This window comes from Excalfactoria chinensis, chromosome 10 (genome assembly GCF_039878825.1).
Source record: "Excalfactoria chinensis isolate bCotChi1 chromosome 10, bCotChi1.hap2, whole genome shotgun sequence".
Classification (NCBI taxonomy): domain Eukaryota; kingdom Metazoa; phylum Chordata; class Aves; order Galliformes; family Phasianidae; genus Excalfactoria; species Excalfactoria chinensis.
The window spans coordinates 17,945,808-17,967,311 of record NC_092834.1 but is presented as its reverse complement, the minus strand read 5'-3'; the positions used below and the strand labels follow the sequence as shown (position 1 = coordinate 17,967,311).

Genomic DNA, 21,504 nt, shown 5'->3' with positions numbered 1-21,504 from the left:
AACACGTGAGCCTGTGAAAGGGGAGCAGGGGAGGCTGATTGTCCCATGGCTGCAGTCCACCCCAACACCTGCCTGAGTCTTGCTGGGTGTGAGCACATGCCTTAGTGTTCTACAGGGCTGAGTCCTTTGTTCTTATGTCCATCATGTTGCATCTTGACCGCTGCGAGTCGTGCTACGTGCTGCCACTGAATGGTCTGGCAGATGCACGTGGCAAATGAATTTCTCAGCACAGGTGGAGTTCAGTGGAAGGGACCTTGCCAGGCGACAGAGCACATGCAACAGGAGCAAGGCCTGAGAGATTCAGTGCAGGAGTGAATCGCAGCTCCAGGTGCTTCGGGAGGAGGAATATCTCAACAAATATGAACTTAAAAGCAGAGTCTAAGGCAAAGTGCTTGAGGGCAAGATGTGTTAATCAGTCTGAAGGATTTGGGTTCCTGATGAAGTGCCGCAGAGCTCAGCCAGGTGGCATTTGCACTACCAGTATTATTTGCAAAGCCTTTTGGCTCTGGATTATCTCCAGCTTGCACAGCTTTTCAGTGGCTGAACAAAACTCTGATCTGAGGGGCATCTCATCCCATGCTGGTGGTGCAGGTCTTTAATGGGTGTGCAGGCAGCCAAAATCAGCCCCCCAAGGGGGAGAGCAGAAGCTGGGCACAGAGAGATATCCTGGCTTTCCCTTCTTCCACTGCAGCAGCTCCACAGGTCTCAGGTGACAGTTGCTTTTTCCCCCCCAGGGATACCTGCCCAGCCCCGCGTGGGTCAGGCAGCAAAGGAGCAGGAGGGAGGCGGGGTACCAGCACTTCTGTAGCATTTTGGCACAGCAAACAGGGGCTCAGGGCTTGCTTGTGTCAGGGCTGTGGGGCTGCATGGGGGATCATTTAAATGTCAGGCTCTGCATGGTACTATCAGATAGAAAGGAGACTGCTGTGAGTTACTGTGGAGGCTGAGTATTTGTGGCTGCTGTCCCTGGCTGCTCTCAGACACATCTGCAGGTGTGAGCAATCAGATGAACTGGAGTCAGTCAAGCACCCACGGATGTATGGGGAAGGACTCCTCTGTCTGGAAATGTCTGAGGGCGCAGGGAGGCCCTGCTCCCTTAAATCCCTTAAGCATGTGCTTAACGTCATGGAGCAAGGTGATTGCAATGCAGCATTTTATTCTTGTCGGCTTCGGTGTTAACAGTTACTAGAATCACTTGTGCAATTAAGCTCTTGAAAGAACAACATGAGAAGGACCAGGTACCTACGGAGATCTAAATCATTTTTCAGACCAAGCAGAACAGCAGTTTTCAGCTCGGTAGTTGGAGTCTTAAAACTCCGCGAGGCAGCACAGATCCCCTCGTAATGCACTGGAGCAGCAGCCCTGCCCTTTCACAGACAGTACAAGGAGAAGGTGGGAACGGGGCCATGTGAATACTTTCAACAGGTACGTGTCAGTGTTTTGAATGTTTGGGACAGACCAGTTTTGTCACTAGCACAAACTGGTTCACCTTTTCCAACCCAAGTGATTCTATGATTCTAACCAGCAAAATTAACAGTAATCAGCAAAGTGCTGGTTGACGTAGTGCCAAGGAAAAAGGCTGGGAACAGAGAGACACATTTCTGGGCCTGTGGGATGGCAATCCTCACTGCACAGGGAAGATCCCACCACTGTTTATAAATGCGTATCACTGGAGCTAGTTATAAAAAGGGAATCAATAGATTCACAGATAGAGTTTGAAAGGCAGCAATTGTCTGAAAGCAGCCCTGTGCTGGGTAGGAGGAGGAAGGCAACAAGAGCGTGTCTGCTGCGGGAGCTGCTGTGACTGACAGTCCTTGCCAAAAGGAGCAGTTTCACTAATGCTTGGAGGTTAATTGGCACTGTATTGGTTTTAAATGTACAGATGGAAACAAAATGTACAGAAGGTATATAAGTGAATGAGTAAAGGGAAAACTCACCAACGGTGGTGCCTTGACTGAAGCAGCTGAGGCAGTCCTCCCTGGTGAGCGATCTCCAAGAGATACTGCTCCAGTGGGAGTCAGCCCTTAAATGAGGTCTCAGAGGGGATGGAGTCAAGCTCCACCCCTTCCGGGAGCACAGCTACATCACTCTCACCTGTGCTCCCACAGCTGACCCCATACTTGCCTCAGCTGATTAATCAGAGGTTCAGGCTGTGATTACCAATCTCCCATACACTCCACCCCTTCACAGCGTGAACCAATGATTAGGTGAGTTTTCCCTTATCACAGAGACCCAACGCGACGCTGATACAATTTCCCGTCGCACCGAATGCTGATGTTATTCAAATGATGATTGGATGGGTATTCACGATCTTCCGTGGGCCAGTGCTTGATAGATGTTACTGGAGACAAGCCATCTCGAGGTGCAGGTCCATTTGCGTTTCATCAGTCCACACAAATTGTTCTCTGATGGTCCTAGAGGCTTAGAATCTTAGGGAGAGTAATACAGATGTTTCAAGGGTACCAGGAGAGGAAGGTCTGCCCTCCAGGGCAAGATACAGGCCGTATTCTTGTCTTGGGTCAATACTTCTGCTCGCACCGGATTATGTCCCGGCCTCCGATACCATACCCTCTGGCCAGATATCTGTGGCTGTATAACTATATCTGGCACCAGAGGAGGAGTCCTGATCTGCCATAGGGACATGATGGGTGTCCCTTTAGCAATAAAGACCGGAGTATTGACCACGATGTCAGTAGGCCATGTACCTATCACCGAGGGGGTAACTGAACCTCCCACCTCCAATAGTCTCCCCCAAGGTGCAAGTAGGCCACACCACTTGGGTCCTACTTGCACCTTCCAGGGCCAATTTATCTTATGGATTCCTGGTTTTAGATTCTCAGGGGCAGGGAGCAGAAGATTATTGTCATTACCAACCTGCGGTTTTACCTCATTATCAGCACCTGTAATTTGAATCCTAAGAGGGGAGGCCCATATAGTGTGTAACATTTTCAGAGCACTGGGTCTGCCATCCCGAGGTCTTTCGTTCAAGTCCCGCAGGGTTTCGTATAATCTTTTTGTCCACCCCTGCAGGGACTGGGAGTCTGTCTTCAGGGCAGCCTTAAGAATACCATTGTAGCGTTCAATAAGGCCTGCCCCTGTTGGATTATATGGCAGATGGAATCGCCATTCAATGTTGTTCTCTTCTGCCCAGCGCTGTATCATCGCTCCAGTAAAGTGAGTCCCTTGGTCGCTCTCGATGACTTGAGGTGTCCCATATGCAGACATCAGTTTAGTGAGTGCCTTAATTGTATATGCTTGATTTGCCTTTGGTACGGGATAGGCTTGCAGCAGTCCACTTACAGTATCAACGCAGGTCAGGGCATATCTCGCCCCCTCAGACCGAGGGAGGGGCCCAATGTAATCAACCTGCCATCTCTGAAGAGGACTATATCCTCTAGCAATGTGGGATGTTGTTTCAGGCAACGGTCTTGGTCTCATCTTCGAGCAAGCGTCACAGTCCTGACATGCTTGGACGATATCAGATAGCTGTACAGGCAGCCCCCATGCTTTAGCAGCTGCCCACATTATCTTTTGTCCAGCATGCCGTAGCTTCTGATGTAACCATCGGGCAATATTTTCGGATTGTGAATTCCCAATCCATCGAACTCGGGCCAGTGTGTCCGCTTCATCGTTTCCTGGTGACTGCAGGGGTTGATGACCAGAGACATGGTAGACACATACCGTCCTGTGTTTGACTGTATTCCAAATGTCTACCCACATGTCTTTCCCCCAGATCGGTCGGGCGTGGATAGTCCATTCCTGGGTAGCCCACTGCGTAATCCACAGAGTAAGCCCCCGGTACACGGCCCAACTATCCGTACAGATGTTCAGGATGCCATCACCAGGTTCTTTAGTTATAACCATCCACACGGCTCGTAATTCTGCCCATTGGCTGCTCTGACCATCCCCCTCATCAAACCAGATTGTCTCAGTAGAGGGATGGTATGCTATAGCTCGCCACTTGCTCGGGTTGCCTCTGCTGGACCCATCCGTATACCAGGCATCTTCAGGAATAGGATATCTTCCTTCCTGAACAGGGCTCTTCTCTGGTGGAGCGACCATTGGTTCTTTCGGCGTATCACTGCGATATGTCACTGGGCCTAGGATCTTCTGTAATTCCTCCTTGAGTGGAGACGAAGACAGGCTGCTTCTTTGACTTAGATAGGCGACCCATCGTGCTACTGTCTGTGCTTGGGCCACCCCTGTCTTAGGAAGGTGAGTTAGATCTCTTACCCACCCCTGGATCGGTAATGTAGTTTTAACTATAACCTCTGCTGTTTGCGTTATTGGTTCTACCGCTTGTAACCCTGAATAGGCAGCCAATAACTGTTTTTCAATCATGCTGTATCTTTCTTCTGCTCCGTGCCAAACCTGAGACCAGAATCCAATGGGGGTTCGAACAGAACTCTGGCGTTGCCACAGGCCCCAGCCAAAACCATCCTGGGTAACATGAACGTCTAGTTCAGCTGGGAGGGTCGGATCAAATATACCCAATGCCTGGGCTTGTTTAACTGCCAGCTTTGCCTGTTGGAAAGCATCTTGTTCTACCTTCCCCCAGTTCCACGATTGACCCTTCTTGGTAAGCTTATACAATGGCCTCAACAACTGAGCTAAGTGAGGTATAAAGGAGCGCCAATACCCCAATATACCTAAGAACTCTTGTAGCTGTTTCGATGTTGTAGGGACTGGGAACGCTTGGACTTTATCCACTACTGCACTGGGTAGTACTTTGGTTTTTCCGGACCAAATTACTCCCAGGAATTTTACAGATAGCCCCGGACCTTGCACCTTCTGTGGGTTTATAGCCCACCCTCTCTTCTGCAGATAAGCTATCAATAAATCTGCTGCTTGTCTCACCGCCTCTAATGAATCGGATGTTAACAGGAGGTCATCAATATAATGATATAAATTTACATTATGTGGCTTCTGCCACTTAGCCAGATCACGCGCCACCAAATTATGACAAAAAGTAGGTGAATGCACGTACCCTTGCGGCAGAACCTGAAAAGTCCACTGCCTGCCTTCCCATGTGAATGCAAACTGGTCTTGTGATTCTTCACTAATTGGAATACTGAAGAATGCATTCGCTAAGTCTAGGACACAGTGATACGTTTTAATTTCTCTACTTAGTGTGTCCATTAGGGAGGCAATATTGGGTACGGCTGCATGAACGGGCGGCGTGACCTTATTTAATTCCCTGTAATCCACTGTCATCCTCCATGTTCCATCCGATTTTCGCACTGGCCATATTGGGGAGTTGTACGGGCTATGTGCAGGCCTTATAATACCCACTTTTTCTAATTCCTGCACTGTTTTTGTTATTTCATCCTGCCCACCTGGGAGTCTGTACTGTTTTACATTAGTAATCCGACGTGGCTTGGGCAGACAAATAGGCTCATGTTTTGCATGGCCTCTCAATATTGTCTGAATTGCCCGGATACTAATGCATCTCTGCCGCAACCGGAACTCTCCCACTGTTGTGTGGAGAGCCAGACCCCACAAGATATCAATTCCCAATATGTACTCCGGAATTGGAGCAATAGATACCTTGTACTCCCGTGGTGGGAGGCGCCCGACCCCCAATTTTACCCAAGTTTGGGTGACTGGAACGGTCTGTCCCCCAAAGCCTCCAATCATTACTTTGTTCCCTCTGAATTTTGTTGGGTCTCCATATATTATAGATGTTTCCGCCCCAGTATCAACGAGGGCCATAACCTTCTGCACATTTTCTCGGGACCAATATATTGTCAATTCCACATAGGGCCTCCGGTCCCGTCTAGAGGCCCTAGGGTGACTGACGTCCCTCATCACGCCATAAACTGGGCCAGATTCAAGTCTTTTACCTCTGATGCCTCTGGTACTGTGACCCGAGGCACCTGAGGTGGCCTCTTTTTCCTATTTGGCACGATAAAGTCTTCTAGATTCCAAACTGTTGTTGGTCGTCGTTCTATAAGCCTTATCCCCGGTCTTTTGGGGCGGTTTTGAAATTTTTGTTCATCCTTCAGCTGTTTCCACAACTGAAGCAGAACGTGATTGGGCTGCCCATCAATTTTGGCAAATTGAACACCTGCTCGGAGTAGATCATTAAACATTTGTTTTCGGGACACCCTAATGGGTCCCGCCCGAGGGGTTCGTGGAGCCGATCTCCTGGCTCGGGCTATTGGAAAAACTTCAGAATCTTCAATTACTCTAATATTGCGCTTGGTTCTTAGGCGCTCTGTTTCCCCCAGGTCCGCTACCAATTGGGCAGCATGCTGGACTGCTGCCTCTGCGGCCACTAGAGGATTCAATATAGAAACCAATGTTCCATACATATGTGAGGGAGCCTGTTGTAAGATTAGGTCCCTCATTCCCGCGGAAAACTTCACCATGTCCGGACTAACAGATACATCTTCATAGACAGCCTCTCGCATGCCTAGTTCCCGGATATAATTTTGTAGGTCTTCCATAGAAGACCACATTCCTGTATGTATTGGCATGTCTGTTTTATTTGACCATACCATACGGCAGGCAGCCATTATCCAATCTACGATCGAATGATTCTCTTCAGGGAACTGGGACCCTGAGTACAATCTCTGCCTCAGGGCAGGATGGACTGTTATTGTTGCTAGCTTAGATACCTCGGAGCCGTTAACTATTACACTTTCTGCTCCCGAGTCCCATAATCGTAGCAGCCAGGCTGGGACACTTTCCCTCGGTCTTTGCCTGAAGCGCTGTACTAGATCCATAAGTTCGGTGGGTGTGTATGAACGTGCTGTTACGTGTAAATAGGAGTCAGCAGGGGTCCATTGATCAGGAGGCACCCCTGCTGGTCGCTCCTGGACTTTTTTTGTTTTTTGAGTTACCATAGGACGGACTTCTAATAAGTCCGTCTTAAGTGGCTCTTCTAGGTCAGATTTAGTGACCTTAGTTTGATCCGATGTTTCAGGATCCTTACTATCATCCATTGTAATATATCTAATTTGGGGGGTGTTTGAAAAAAATGATGAATTTTTCCCTGTTAATAGATTAATTTCGCCCTCCAATTTTTCAATGCGGGCTTTTAATAATTGATTTTCATGTTCAATCTTATCTGATTTAACCTCTGCCTGATTTAAAGCATTCAATAAAGGCCAAGCAGCCATGGATGCAGCCATTTGCCTTTCTTTGGTTGTCAAAATATCTTTTTGCAACCCCTGAAAGTATTCAGTTAGATGGTAAGGGGACATATTGCCCGTTACCCGTAAGGGCCCCCATCGTCGCTAATTGAAAATATGGGGACGCCTCAAACCCTGGTATTTGTCCAGGGAGGATTTTCCCTAAGGGGGTGATCTTCTCCCCCTTGAACCAGCTAAACACATTCCACAGGAAAGACATTTTTTTTTTTCCGATATTCGCAGGCTCCTGCCTGGCTCGCCAAATGTATTGGTTTTAAATGTACAGATGGAAACAAAATGTACAGAAGGTATATAAGTGAATGAGTAAAGGGAAAACTCACCAACGGTGGTGCCTTGACTGAAGCAGCTGAGGCAGTCCTCCCTGGTGAGCGATCTCCAAGAGATACTGCTCCAGTGGGAGTCAGCCCTTAAATGAGGTCTCAGAGGGGATGGAGTCAAGCTCCACCCCTTCCGGGAGCACAGCTACATCACTCTCACCTGTGCTCCCACAGCTGACCCCATACTTGCCTCAGCTGATTAATCAGAGGTTCAGGCTGTGATTACCAATCTCCCATACAGGCACATTGTGAGCAGGAAGTCAACCTGCCTTCCTTGATACGCGCTAGAAAATGTAAAGGCATCTCTAACTGACTGTTGTGTGATGCAGTGGGACTCACAGTGAGATTCACCCTCTGCGATGTTCAGGTGGAAGGTGACACCGCCAGATCCCCCGGGGACAGCCAGGCAGCGCTCCTGGCACTGCGCCTCACTGCCTCGGCCTCCGCGCAGCCTTGAGCGGCAGCGACCGTAGCCTGAAGAAGGGCGCAGAGCAGAAGGGGCACAGGGCAGCGGGGAGGCTCCGACCTCTGCAGCGTCGGCAGGGGCCAGGAGAGGGCAGCGAGGAGGCGCTCACGGCTCAGGGCACGCCGACACCCGCGGCGGGGATGCTCGGGTGGCTGCAGGGCTACGCGCCCGGGCTGCAGGGCCCTCCCTAGCAACAGGAGGAAGAAACAGATTATGACACCTGGGTAACCTCGTCCCGCAGAGAAAGGTCGTCTCCGGCAAAGGGTTGGACTCGCATCCAAGCGTGGCCCCAAGGAAGTTGCAGAGCTCGGATAAAGCAAAATCCTACCACCCGGGCACCTTTATCAGCTCCTTGGGATTCAGGTACTTGCTCACACGGTGGTGAGGACCCACGTCAACAGCTGAGTGTCACCTGGGGGCGTCACACACCCCTGGGGACACACCACTGCTCTGTGACCCTTCTCTGCCAGGACACAGACAGAGCTGGGCAGCCAGCCACCGCCTGGCACTGAGGGTCCTGGAGACACATACAGGGAGAGGATGTGAGACAACCAACCAAGCCACTGTCGCTTGACATGTGAGATGGCACCAGTCTGGCAGATATCCAGCTAAACAAAGTCAGTGCTATTTATGTAGGACAGGATGATTAATGCCCAGGCTTTTGCCATTCCAAATAAGCAGGATAATTAGGGAGCGGACTTTGTTTACTAGTAGCATAAAGGAATGTGAATGCCCAGCCTAGATATCTCCCCAGCCCAGCCCACACCCCCATGTGCCACTGCCATGCACTCCTGACCTGGCCATCTCAGGGCAGGGCAGTGTTTTGGGACAGCAGGCTGCGCAGCACGGTGCTCTTAGATGGAACACAGGGCTTTGGCAGGGTCTTCAAATACAGGTGTTGCCCCTCCTCCCTGGTGCAAAGCAGCCATCATTGCCTAGCACCCTCTCCTTCCCCTGGGTGCCCATGGGTTCCAGGAAGAGAACAGAGCCCTGGTGTAAGTGGGCTGTTTGCAGGGGTTTGCACAACTGTCTGTGGAGGACACTGGGCAGCGAACTCACTGGGAGCAGCTGTGGCACTACAAAACACACAGGGCTGATTTTTGGCGCTGTTTGTATATCTGAAGCTGCAGACTGGCACCCAGAGATCCTCACCGGAAATCAAGCTCCTAATCTGCTTGATCCCCAGAGGCATCTACCTGCATCACCCTGAAATAAAGTCCCTGACGCTGAAACCATCATTATACCTTATGTGCTTCAGCAGAAAATAAACACCTCGTTTTCTGCACGTGCCCCTGTCTGTTTCACAAGGTATTTATTGTTTGTGCTGCATGAAGATGGTGGAAGCACAAGCAGGAAGTGGGATCCTGCTGTGCCAGGTGCTATACAAAGTGCTGCAATGACTCCTGCCCGAAAGAGCTGACGAAACTCATCACACCTACACTGCATATTGTGAGACTGAGTATCCCTCAGGGCACAGGTCATTTTCCTCCAGGCAAAGTGGGTGAATAATTTTACTACATCAGAATGAACTGTGTCACCCAGGTAGAAATGATTCCCCAGGGTAAGAGGAAGCAGAAGATTATTGCTGTGGAGGGCAGAAGGTGGCCCTGGAGTCCTCCTGGGGCTGCACAGTTTCCTCACATCCACAGTGAATAGCAGTGGAGGATATGGGATCAGCTGGCTCTCCTCTGGGCCAGGCTGCAGCCTGTTACCAAGCCAACCAGAGTCCCTTGCGCTCCCCAAACGGCTGCAAACAATAAGCCCAGCTCGCCTCCCCCATCCCTCAGCTGTATAAGGCTCAGCACATCTGATATTGGAAACAGAGGTCTGGAGAAAGCTCGCAGGTTGTGGGCAAGCTGAGTGGTCAGGGCACTGCAAGAGGATGCCCAACTCCTGCAGCATCCCAGCATCCTGGGATAGCATCTCAGTGTCTGTCCCTACCCTGCGAGTGTCCGAGAGAAAGGCCCTGGAAGGGATGGGGCCACCTGGGAGCTGAAGCCCCACGTTCCTGACCTGCCCGGAGCACTCTTGAACAGCATTTGCTGTTTGCAAAAGGTCTGTTTGTGACCACGTGACAGAGGCACTAGTGCATACTCTGCCCCCCTGCAAAGAGCCAGATTCAATAATAAACAGTGACAGGGCACTAGATAAAGCTGCCTCTTTTTATAGCCCCTACCCTGTGAGATTTTTGGGGGGGGCTATGCAGCCCACTGGAGAAAGGCAATTTAGCCCAGCACAACTGTGAAAAACTGGGTATTTTTATCTCTGCTGACCAGACGGAGCACAGAGATACCACCTGGCACGGCTGAGGTCACACAAGGCTTCATGGCTGGGAACCAGGGAAAAACTAATGTCAGAAACACTGCCTCTCGCTGCGCCCACAGGGAGATGTTGCTGTTCCGCATCTGAACAGCATCTGCCGCTGTGTGGTCTTCCCTGAAGGCAGAATTACCTGCATGGCCCACACCAGGCCAGTTTTCTTTGGGAGGTACGTGTGGATCTGCTCTTGGAACACACCGGCTGTGCGCAGAACCCACTGCTCTCACTCCTGATGTCCAGTCCCTCCCCGGGACACGGCCCTCTGAAACACAGAGATGGATGGCGCTGATGGAGCCTGTTTGTGAGGGGCTGCCCCGACCCGCACAGCCGTTCTGATACCAGCACCTCACCGGACCTACTTTCCCTCACATCTTCCTTGTCATTCCCTTCCGTTTCCTCACACTCCCTTATCATTTCCCTCACGTTCCTCTCGTGTCTCCACCATTTTCCTCACATCTTCCCATCACGTTCCACTCACATTTCTTTCCTTCCCATTTGCCTCATACCTTCATTTCCCTCACATTCATATTGTCGCCCTTAACATTTTTCTGCCATTTCCTTCATATTTCTGCCATTTCCCTCACATTTCTCTCGCTTCTTTCCCCCTCCTTTATTTCCACACATTGTCTCCCACATTTCCCTGCCATTTCCCACATTCCTTCATGCTTTTCTCGCATCTTCCACCCGTTTCCTCACCTTTTTCCTCTCATGTTTCTTCACGTTCCTTTCCCTCACGTTTCTGCCGACTCTTCTCAATTTCACTCACGTTCCCCCCATTATTTGTGCTACTTTCCTCTGATTTTCCCTTCTCGCTCCCCCCGTTATTCCTTTCTCTCCCGTTATTTCTGTATCTCCCGTTATTTCTGTATCTCCCGTTATTTCTGTATCTCCCGTTATTCCTTTCTCTCCCGTTATTCCTTTCTCTCCCGTTATTCCTTTCTCTCCCGTTATTCCTTTCTCTCCCGTTATTCCTTTCTCTCCCGTTATTCCTTTCTCTCCCGTTATTCCTTTCTCTCCCATTCCCGTCCCGTTCCCCTCCCGCCATCCCGCCCACCCCGGGGGCAGGCAGCGGGGCGAGGCGGCCTAACGCCACACTCAACATGGCGGCGCGCCACTCCCAAGATGGCGGCGGCGGGCGTGAAGAGGCGAGTGGGGCGGCGCGCGCTCAAGATGGCTCCCGGCGGGGCGAAGGGAGATGGCGGCCGCCGCGCAGGCGCGGCGCGTCACGCCGCAGCACGTCACGCTCCGTGCCGTGACGTACCGTGCGTGCGCGGCGCGCGGTGACGGAGCGGGTCGGCCGCGTCTCTTTGTTGGCGCTGAGGCGGCCGAGGCGCGGCGGGGCCGGGAGCCGAGGGTGGGGGGGGCGGGCGGGAGCCTCCAGTTCACCGCCTCGCCATGGACTCGGACGAGGGCTACAACTACGAGTTCGACGAGGACGAGGAGTGCAGCGAGGACAGCGGCGCGGAGGAGGACGACGAGGACGACGAAGAGGACGAGCCCGACGATAACCTGGACCTGGGCGAGGTGGAGCTGGTGGAGCCCGGCCTGCGCGTCGGCGGCGAACGGGACGGGCTGCTGGGCGGCGAGACGGGCGGGCTGGGCCCGGGCGGCGGCGGAGGGCTGGGCGGCGGGCCGGGCCCCGGCGGCGGCGGCGGCCCCGAGCAGGAGGAGGACTACCGCTACGAGGTGCTGACGGCCGAGCAGATCCTGCAGCACATGGTGGAGTGCATCCGCGAGGTCAACGAAGTCATCCAGGTGCGGCTCCGCTTCGTCGGGGCGCTGCGGGGGGGGGCGCCGGGGCCGAGCGGCGGTTGCGGGCGGTGGAACGCAGCCCCTTCCCTTGGCCTCGCCGCCCGGGGGGGGATGGGGTTGTCGGCAACCTCTCCAAACTCCGACTTGGAGCCCGATTTCTAAGCGCTTGGCTTTACGCGCTGAGTTACAAACAACATCGCTGCCTCACGATGAAACGAGCTCGTCTCTGGAGCCCCGCGCTGGGGAGAAATGCACGGCGCCGGGCCTGGCACGCCTCCCCAGCTCGCGCAGCTCTCTGCGGCCGTCGGCTTTTCCTGCACTTTCCTTTTGTTCGGCTTGTCGCGGTGTTACTCGGAGGCCCGGCGAGCGGATTGTCAGCGCTGCTCCTTGTCCAGGAATGTGGCACAGAGCGGTGCGGGGGGATCAAATTCACCGTGTTCACTTACGGCCGTGGCGCCCCAAAACCGGGCGCTTCCAGTGCTAAATGTGAAGTGCTCTGGAGAATGGTGCTGCCCAGCGTGTGGCTGTTTTAACGGCTGTAAAGTGTTACCGAGTTTGTGGGAGCTTGGTGCAAACAACAGCCCGAGTACTCACGTAGGAAATTGGTGCATGGTACTTCCGAAGCCAAAGTTGGCGACTTTAATAATAGCTTTGTACACGAAGGGCTGTGTAAGGGCTCTTGCAGATTGCCAGCGTGCAGCTAAGGAAGATCTCCTGGTTACGTATGGATATTTCCATGCTCCCGGGATCCTGACGTGTTATTGATCCTAATATAGGGAAATGAAGACTTGCAAACACTTGGTAACTTGAAGTTTTTCGCACTGAGGTAGTGATTAAGGTGGTGACTATTGAATGAGTACGACTGTGATAATCATGAGATGTGTTGGACAAACACAATTGTTTGTCATGCGTTTGCATATGTGAAGTGATGGAAATGTCCTTCCAGTGAGGAGTGCTAAGCAGGATCCTGTTCATGTGTTTCCCAGGTCTGGTGGATTCACCTGCGGGTTCTTTTGGAGCTGACTTATTAAACAAGCTCCTGTTTTCTGGTCTGTGGTTTCTCTTCTTCTTTATGCTGCCCCTGAGCTGTACAACATGAGCACTTGGCCTCAGGATAGCAGAACTAGTGGCCAGAATTCAGTAAAGGTGAAGAGTCCCTTCTCTTTCTTGTAGCCGAGGAGGTGTGACCCTGCCCTGGACCGGCTCCATGGGATTCTGCAGAACATAGCTGATCTGCAGAACTGCCTTGGCTGCTGCTGTAGGTCTTGCTGTTAAGTTTGCTGTAGTTATTTCTGGTTTAGAAGAGTGAGCAAAGCCGATTTGTTTAGAATGTCATGAGTAAACTTGGGACCTAACATCAGCTTAAGCACTAGGATGCATCAGAAGAGGGTAGGAAAATATTCAGTTGTTCCACATTCCTTTGAAATGGCACCTTACTGCTACTTCGAGTCAGTTTGGAGGTAAGTGGACCTAATTCAGTTGGTGCTTCAGTATTTGCTCATCCTCGCTTCTGTTGCTTGCTGTGAGATCTTCCAGGGCTCTGTTTCTTGCTTTTGGCTCCCACCCAAGATTGCTGCTGCTGCTTTTCTGGTTCACTAAACCTTTTCTGGAGTCACGCTGGCTCAGGATCCTGCTGCGGATCCTTGGTTGCAGTCCTGTGATTCACTTGTTCCAGTCTAGTACTGAGTGGCTGGTCCATGTGCATCTCACTTTAGTTCTTCATATCAAATGGTAGAGGTTGTGCCTGTCGTGGTGCTTGGGAACTTGCTCGATGCCAAGGTGCCAGATACCTGGAGGCTTTGGCTGTGGGGTGTGTGCCCTCAGCAGTGGCGTTACCGGTTTCTGGTCAGAAGTAATTAATAAAGTAGGCTTTTGTTTTGCAGTTGATCACTTTGCAGTTGCAATGAAAAGGAAAGGTACCAGCGAACCATGAAGCATCTGCAAGGAAGTATCCAAGCCATGGCAGGTGTAACTTACATGTCATGTGCAGGGTGCCTTTATCCTGCACAAAACACAGTCCTGCAAGAGCACTTCTACTAGTGGTTCTCCCAACCAATGAAGGAGTTGAATTTATTTGCCCTTCCATTTTGCCACTTCCCAAATCCAAGCAGTGCAAAAAAAACATGCAGTTCTCAGGACAGGGATCTGATCCGATGAAGACTTTGCTGAGGCTGTAGCTGACTTCTGATCAACTTCCTGGCTGCGAAGCATGTCATTTGTACTGGTAGTATGTAATGTGCTCTTGAAAATGGCTGCTCAGCACCAAACTGGTGCCTTTTTGTCCTGTGGCCTCCAAAGACCGCTAAACTTGCAGTGAGCTCGGGCAGTTTCAGTGTGACTCAGACGTTCAGCATATTTTGCATTCACTCACTTTTGTCTGAGCGTGAGTTTTCAGTTGTTTAATGATGATTTTTGCAAAGTATTTAGCGTTTATGCTGATAATCTGATTTGATTCTGCATCTCGTGCTCTTCTCCTCCAATTGCAAAAATAGGGATACTAATGCACTTCCTTACCTTGCGCTGTGGGTTAAAGGAGACTTCAAAACTCCACTGATCTGAGAGTTGCTTCCTTTATATCCTATAATTACACAGCGTGGAGAATCATTCCACAGGTTATTTAGGGTTTTGTCATCTGAGTAAGTGGGCAGACTTCTGGCATCTTTATCCAAGTAAATGGGCATCTTTTGTCCAGCTGCTGGCGGAATAACTTAACTTTGTAAACCTTGATGTTAAAGTGGCATTGCAAGGCTTCCTCTTCTGCGAGGTGTCTTCCTGCAGTTGGGTGGCTTCCCTGTATTTTTCCTCTCCAAACTTGGGGATGAAGGATTGTCCAAAAAGTTTCTACCGTCTTTACGCCTTTATATATATATATATATATATATAAAGCAGTGATATAGATATCTAATATCTATCACTGCTATTTCAATCCTTGCTGTAGATTTTCTGAAAATAAACTTGGTAGTGTTTAGAATAGCACGTTTATTTCTACTCCGAATGGAGCACGTGATGCTCGGTGCCTCTCCAGTCCTGCTTGGCTCCGTGTTTTCGCCCTGTTACAAGTTTTGTGCAATGTTTGTATTTGTGAGCTGGGTTCATTCTCCCTTTTGGCTGCCCTTTTCTGGAGGCTTTGACATTGTTGTGATGTCACTTGACAACGTGTGCTCTTTTTGGACTTTGTCACGGTTAAGTGTTGAAAACGATCAGGTTGCAGCTCTGAGCTGGCTGAGATTTAAAACAAAATTCTGCAACGTTGGAGCACCTTTGCTGAATATTTGTTGCTATGTAATGGATGTTGCTTTAGAAGTAAGCATCTTCAGGTAAAATTATCGGTGTGAAATGAGCCCAAACCCTGGACTGTTCCAAAGTTACAATATTGTGCTTGTTTGGCTCAGTAAGGTGCAGATACCCCCAACCACTGCTCTGCGGCTAAATCCAGCTCTGTTACAGCAAGCTGAATCCTGTGTGGCTTGGGAAAAGCAATCTAATTAAACACTGGCCTCGCTTGGACAGAAAGTGCTGAATTCCAGTTATAGCTTAGGAAGTCTCCCCAGCAGTGGTGTAATGCAGTGCTATTGGCAATGTGTCAAAATGTGTTGTCCCAAGTAGGAATGACTTTCCAGTGAGCAACAAGAATCGCTCCTGTCATGCAGGGCTGTGCTGAGGACTGTATTTAATGTTAGAAATGTCATCTTGAAACCCCGATTGCTTGAAGCTGCTTGACAAGCATTAGGTGGGAGTCTGTGGGAGGAAGCACTGGAGGCTGATGCTGCTCATGTTCAGGTCTGCTGCTCTGCCTGCACCAGGTGAGCTTGCCAGCCTCTGCCTTCTCATTCTGTGTGGTTAGTTATTGATGACGAAATCCAGTTGGGACCCTAAATGTTATGATGCTGGAAGGAAATGCTTTGTTAAACTCCATGGTGCTGTCACATGGCGTTTATAAGGTGTTTCATTATTGGAGGAATGTGTTTAATGTTTCCAAGGAACGGAATAAACTTCATTATGACAAAGAACTCCTGAAATCTGCTATAAACCATCGCTGTGAGGCTTTTGGAAATGACATTGTCTGTTCCCTGGCTGCCAATTTGTGTAATTCTGAATATAATTTATTTATTTTTTAGATCTATTATAAATTTCAGAATGACAAGGTAGAAAAGTCTGTTCTATCTGTGAAGTCTCCGGAGTAAGCTAAACCTCATGCTTCAGTGACCCATTGGCTTTGTGCTTTAGCTTTCTGTTTCTCTTAGGCCAGATGTAAATCTCATGGCTGGCCATGAGTGAAAGCTGATGTCGGGCTGCTCTGCCTCCCACCCCCAGCACTGTGCAGAAACGACAACAAAGTAGGCAGCTCTGGTGGGCCTGCAGCTGCATGGGGGACTGCTGTGTTTTGGGGGCGGTTGCAAAATGAAACTGAAAACACTTTGTTCTGTTTTTAGCTCCTTTAAAACGTTTGTTTATAAATGAGAAGAGAAACAAATATTAGCTGCAGCCATTGGTATTCCCTGTGTGTCTGATTCTGTTTGGTGGAACCACAGGTGCCATGCAAAGCAGAAGTGGCATTTCTGCTGTGTTTTGGGGATGGGCAAGTTGCAGCAGTGTTTGTGGTCCTTGATGTGAAATCAGAGCTGTTTCTGGCTGTTAGAAGCATAATAATTAATTACAAAGCAATAGCTTACATTTTTATACTTATCCCAGTCTCTGACTCCTTAGTGTTAGACTTGCAGGAATTAAAACCTGATAATAGGAAATAAACCCAAACTTAGGATGCTTTTTGTGTTGCTGTGGCATGGCATGGGAGGGCAGTGCCGTGCCTATTCCGACCTACATGCCCAGTGCTCTCTGGCGATCTGTGTTAGATTTGGGAGTGTGGGACACAGCGTTCCAGTCTGGCAGTGCTGCTCGAGATGAGAGCTGAAACCTGGAGGTCTGGGGCTTTGGTTTGGTGTGATGCCATTAGCTGATAAACGAGAAGCAGCTCCCCATACTGCACCTCTGCAGGTCCCCCACCACCTGCTGAATCATTTCCAGTTCTCTGGAAAACAAGCTCTTTCCTCTTGCTCCATGGTGAGATGAAGCAAACGAGGAGGGCTGGTGCCAGCTGTAGAAGCCCTCTTGGAGGGAGTGACCTCTACACTCTGACCTGCACTCCTGGTGTAATCGTGAGTCACAAGCCTTCATGCAAAAACAGTGTTGAAGAGTCTTTTCTTTCAGGGTTGTGCTAATGTGGGTTAAAGGGATCTGAGAATATTGCAAGCAGTGTTTTCTTATGTTTGTGGCTGTCTGTGTTGTGTTATTTGGAGTCCATGAAGAGTGTTTGGAAGCTCGTACCTGTGTACGGGTGTACAGAGCTGCTGAATTTCATGAATTCACTCTAGCTTCTGCAATTGCAAGAGATTGCAGCCTCGCTTATTGTTAAATGTACGCAGCAGGTTCACAGCTACTTGGGAATGCCAAATGGTGCATTTGAGTGCAGCCTGGAATACAGATGCTGCACGTTTGAGGAAGGAGCTGGTGTAGGAGCATGAAGGGACTGATGTTGACTGAGCCAGAGCGAAATCTGATTTCTTAATTTGGTGAAGGAAATGCTGATACTGGAATCATCACCGTGCTGGGTTTTTTTGGTTGGGAATGTTGAAAACCTTGTGTTTGCCTGGCTCGTGATTGGTTCCTCTGCTTGCTTTTAGCTTTTGGTCTGGAGCTGTGATGGCTACTGGCTGAATGAATGCTTTGAGAATTGCTGTTGAAGGTTTCCTAAGAAGTTGATCTTCATGTGTAACTTGGCTCAGCATTGTTTGTGCTTCCCAAATTGGGGCCTTTTAGAATCTGAGATGTCCGTGTAACTGAGTTTCAAACAAGGCCCCTTGTTTACAGGGCACAGTACTGCTGAGTAACCCGGCCTGGTATTCAGGGTCGTTTGCTGCGGTGAGTGTGGCGTTAGTGCAGTGTGAGGTCAGTGGTTCACACAGGTATCTGCTCCCTTACAGAGAACTCTTGGGAATGTCAGGAATACTTTCAGATTCTGAGTCTTAGGTATTTTCAACAGCATTTGGAACAAGAGAGAGACCAGTAAGCCATTCAGAGAGTTTTTTTTTTTTTTTTTTTTTTTTTTTAGGAAAAATATTGCTGCTCTCTCTTGTGGCATAGCCCCCTGCTCTGGTCATGTTGGGTGCCCCGTGTAAGCGGGTGGCATTGCAGCACCTCGTTGGCCACTTTGTTGCAAAACCAGGCAGTCTGGGAAGGTGTCTGTGACTCAATAGCACAGGAGAAAAGGGCTTTCTTATGACTTGCTTGGTTTTCTGGGGGGTCTGAAGTACCCTCTGTGCCTTTTGATGTGGGGAGGGTGCCTGTTAGTTCACAAAAGATCCAGCTCTGATTGCTTTGTAATTTGAGGAGTTTGGGGGCTGGAAGGTGGTAATCTCCAACACTAGAGATTAAAAGCTTGTTTGTTTGCTTATTGCCTTTATTGCTCATGAGGAAAATTCCCTGTGCTTGCTATCAATAATGTTCTCTAGTAATGATTTGTTTGTTGCTTCACCAGGGAAGGGGTGCCAAGGTTTAACTCTTCCAGCAGTCAAGCAGGATGGAGCTCAAGCTCCTCTAGCTAAGAGGAGTGGAGAATACGCTGTAAGTGCAGAAGGGTTTGTGTAGTTGTGCCTGAAAATAGTCAGCTGACAAGGTAACTTCCTTGGGTCATAGTTCATAGATTTCAAACTTAAGGCTGCTTGTTCTTAAGGAGAGAACAAAGAGACTTTCCAGATAAATAAAAAAAGGAAACTTGAAGATTTTCACTTCTACCTGTTGCTGTGAGCTGGGTTGGCCTCTGAAGGGCTGTGCTAAGGAAGCTGCATGAGTGCACTGCACTGACTGAGTGCAGCTGACCTGTTTGCTTGAGCAAAACCTCTTCAGAGCCACAGAGGAAGTGGTTGGTATCTGAACATGCCCGTGATGTAAAAATCACAGGAGAGCACACTTGATTCTACTGTTTCTGTGCTGCTTTGATGCATGTGTGGATGCGGATGAAATAGAGTGAAGTACTTCTTTGGGTCATTTCCTTTCAGATAAGGGATAGGATCAGTGGTTAAATGCACTGCTTCTTCCCAGCCATCAGCCAGTTTGCTGTTTGACCCTGTGCAGTCACTTTGCCCTGTTTTCCTGACCTGAAGTCAGAGTGGTTGTATGGTTGACAGCAAAAGGAATTGTGTGAGCTTGAGGCTCAGCTTCCAATAGCGAGTTTGGAGTCTGTCTAGAGCTCCAGGTACATGTGTAACTTCTGAGAGTGCTCTGGATGACTGCTGTAAACTCAGATCCCCTCTGCAGCTGATAACTTGGGATTGTGTGTGTTGTTGTCTAGTGAAATAGAAAAGCAATCAGTGTTCCTTTGTCTGGCAAACAAATGTGGAGGGGGATTTGGGGGAAACAGGAGAATTCTCATGAGTGAATGGTCTCCCTTGTGACACAGGGTGAGAAGAATAACTGAAGAATAAGTGAAGTCTTAATGATTTACATCCTGTTGAGGCTCTGGGATCTGAGAACCAGGGAGATGGAAGGAGTGGTTTGGTAATAGGAAGAATTAAGGACTTAGTTTTTGGAGTAAGGGAATGTATGTATGAGATCTGTGTCTTGTGGGACCCAAGGAGAAGGCTCCCAGGTGTCATGAGATGCTGGAATAGGATCACAGGAGTGGCAGAGCTTTGTCAATCTGTGTATTTCAAAGCTAGATTGAGTGCTGACTTTATTAATAAAGAGCTGGGAAGAATGCTCCAGCATGTCGTCAGCTGTTTGATTTCTCTTCTGGGAGCTCTTGCAAACTCTGGTAAGCCCAGGCAGTAAGTTCTTGCTGTAAAATGAAGAACGCAGATTCTCACTCTGCATTCCTCAATAAGTGAACCTAGTAGGTGCCATTAATGTGAAACTGGTTTTTGTGTGATGTGGAAGTCTTCAGAGTGTAATCCTACCTGGTGTGCACATCCAGAAGTATTAAGTAACAATTTCTAATTACTGTGAACATCCAGTGAACAAACACGTTTAATGTCCTGGTTTGTGTAATTAATAATGCTTCTGTGATTACTCGAAAGGACCTCTGAGCAACTTGAGGTTTTCCCTTTCAGTTTTATAGATATTTGATATATGCATTAGCGTATTCTGTGAAGACTCTTCTGATGCTCATTTTTTATCTTACTTGGGAAAATGATGTATTTGAAGCTTCCTTATTTGTATTGCCAAGAGCTGAAATTAGTGATTGAAGATATTTTTATGTTTGACAAAGGTAGCTCATAGTGGATGTAAGCGTAGTTAGGTAAGGCAATGAAGATTGAGTATAGCTTGATACAGTCTTGAGCTGTTGCATTTAAGAAATGAAAGGTAATTTATCTTCAGTTGGGAAGGTAAGCTGCAGATGGTTTCATGGTGCTACCAGGAAGCTGCTAGGAAGCAAATGTAGTATGAAGACCTGGTGCTGATTTTTGGGGTACCTGATACTGAAACTGCATGTAAAGGAGCTCGCTTGGGGATGTTTGGGTTCTGTCATTCGCAGGTACCAGGGTGTAATTCCCTTAAATGAGAAAATGATGGGGGAAAAAAAGAAATGGGAGGGGTTTCTTATTCTCTCCCACTGCGTTGTGTTTTGTCACTGTTGTGCTGAATCCCAGTAGAATGCTTCTCTAACTCAAGCACGCTCAGGTAGTAAGCGCAGCAGATGGAGGCTGCGGTTACAATTGCGTGTTCTTAGAGGATGTGAATGAGAATGAACAAACCAACTGCCAAACCCTTCATGCCTCCAGAATGTCCTTTCTTTAGCAGTGGCTTCTGTTTGAGCTGCGAACAGGCAAAATCACTTCTCAAGTAGAAATTCTGGCTCGTAAAATGGGATGTTGCTATGGCTCTGTTTTGCTGGTTATGGAACTAACTAAGGCTAAATGAGTGTAATATGGTGAATAAACTGCAAAGTCATCATTATAAATGGTCTGAGCTAGAAGAGGCTTGTTGGGGATAGGGTGTTGGCAGCCTTTTCTGGTGCAGCTGGAGCTTCTGCCAGGAAAAAAAAAAACTAGTGCTTTTGCAGGTATAGCTTATTTTCTGTGGGGAAGTGATATATTCTGTAACCACATCTGCTCTGGGGCTTTTGCCAAAGTGAAAGTGTTGCCAAAGATTAGATCTCCAGGATGTATCCATGATCATTCAATGGGTCTATCTAGTTTATGAGTGTTATGATCACTAATTTTGTTTGTTTCTGTAGGCTAAACGTGGGCACCGCTAGAGTGGACTTGCTTCTTGTTTCTTAAGGTGACTCCACACGTACGCCAAAACACATACAACCAGTAGCCAGTGTGTAAGGGAACCCAGGGCCTTTATTCAGCAGTAGGGAAGTCAAGGCAGCCCAAGCAAGATGAGTTTTTTCTTCCTAAGGAATCTTATGTGCCTTGCTGCTTTGGTGAGTGGGGGAAATTTCCTCTGTCTGAGTGTTCCAGAGAGTGAACAGCTTGTTAAGTATGTGCTG

At 49.0% G+C, this 21,504-nt stretch overlaps 1 protein-coding gene across 1 annotated transcript in view; it reads left to right on the top strand.

Moving 5' to 3' along the window:
• The first annotated feature begins 11,557 nt into the window (after positions 1-11,557).
• ARIH1 (ariadne RBR E3 ubiquitin protein ligase 1) overlaps positions 11,558-21,504 on the top strand; it is a 48,808-nt gene continuing 38,861 nt past the window's right edge. Inside the window, exon 1 of the mRNA XM_072345731.1 lies at positions 11,558-12,014. Within this exon, the coding sequence (XP_072201832.1) occupies positions 11,655-12,014 (360 nt within the window). The 5' untranslated portion in view covers positions 11,558-11,654. The remainder of the gene's footprint in view (positions 12,015-21,504) is intronic.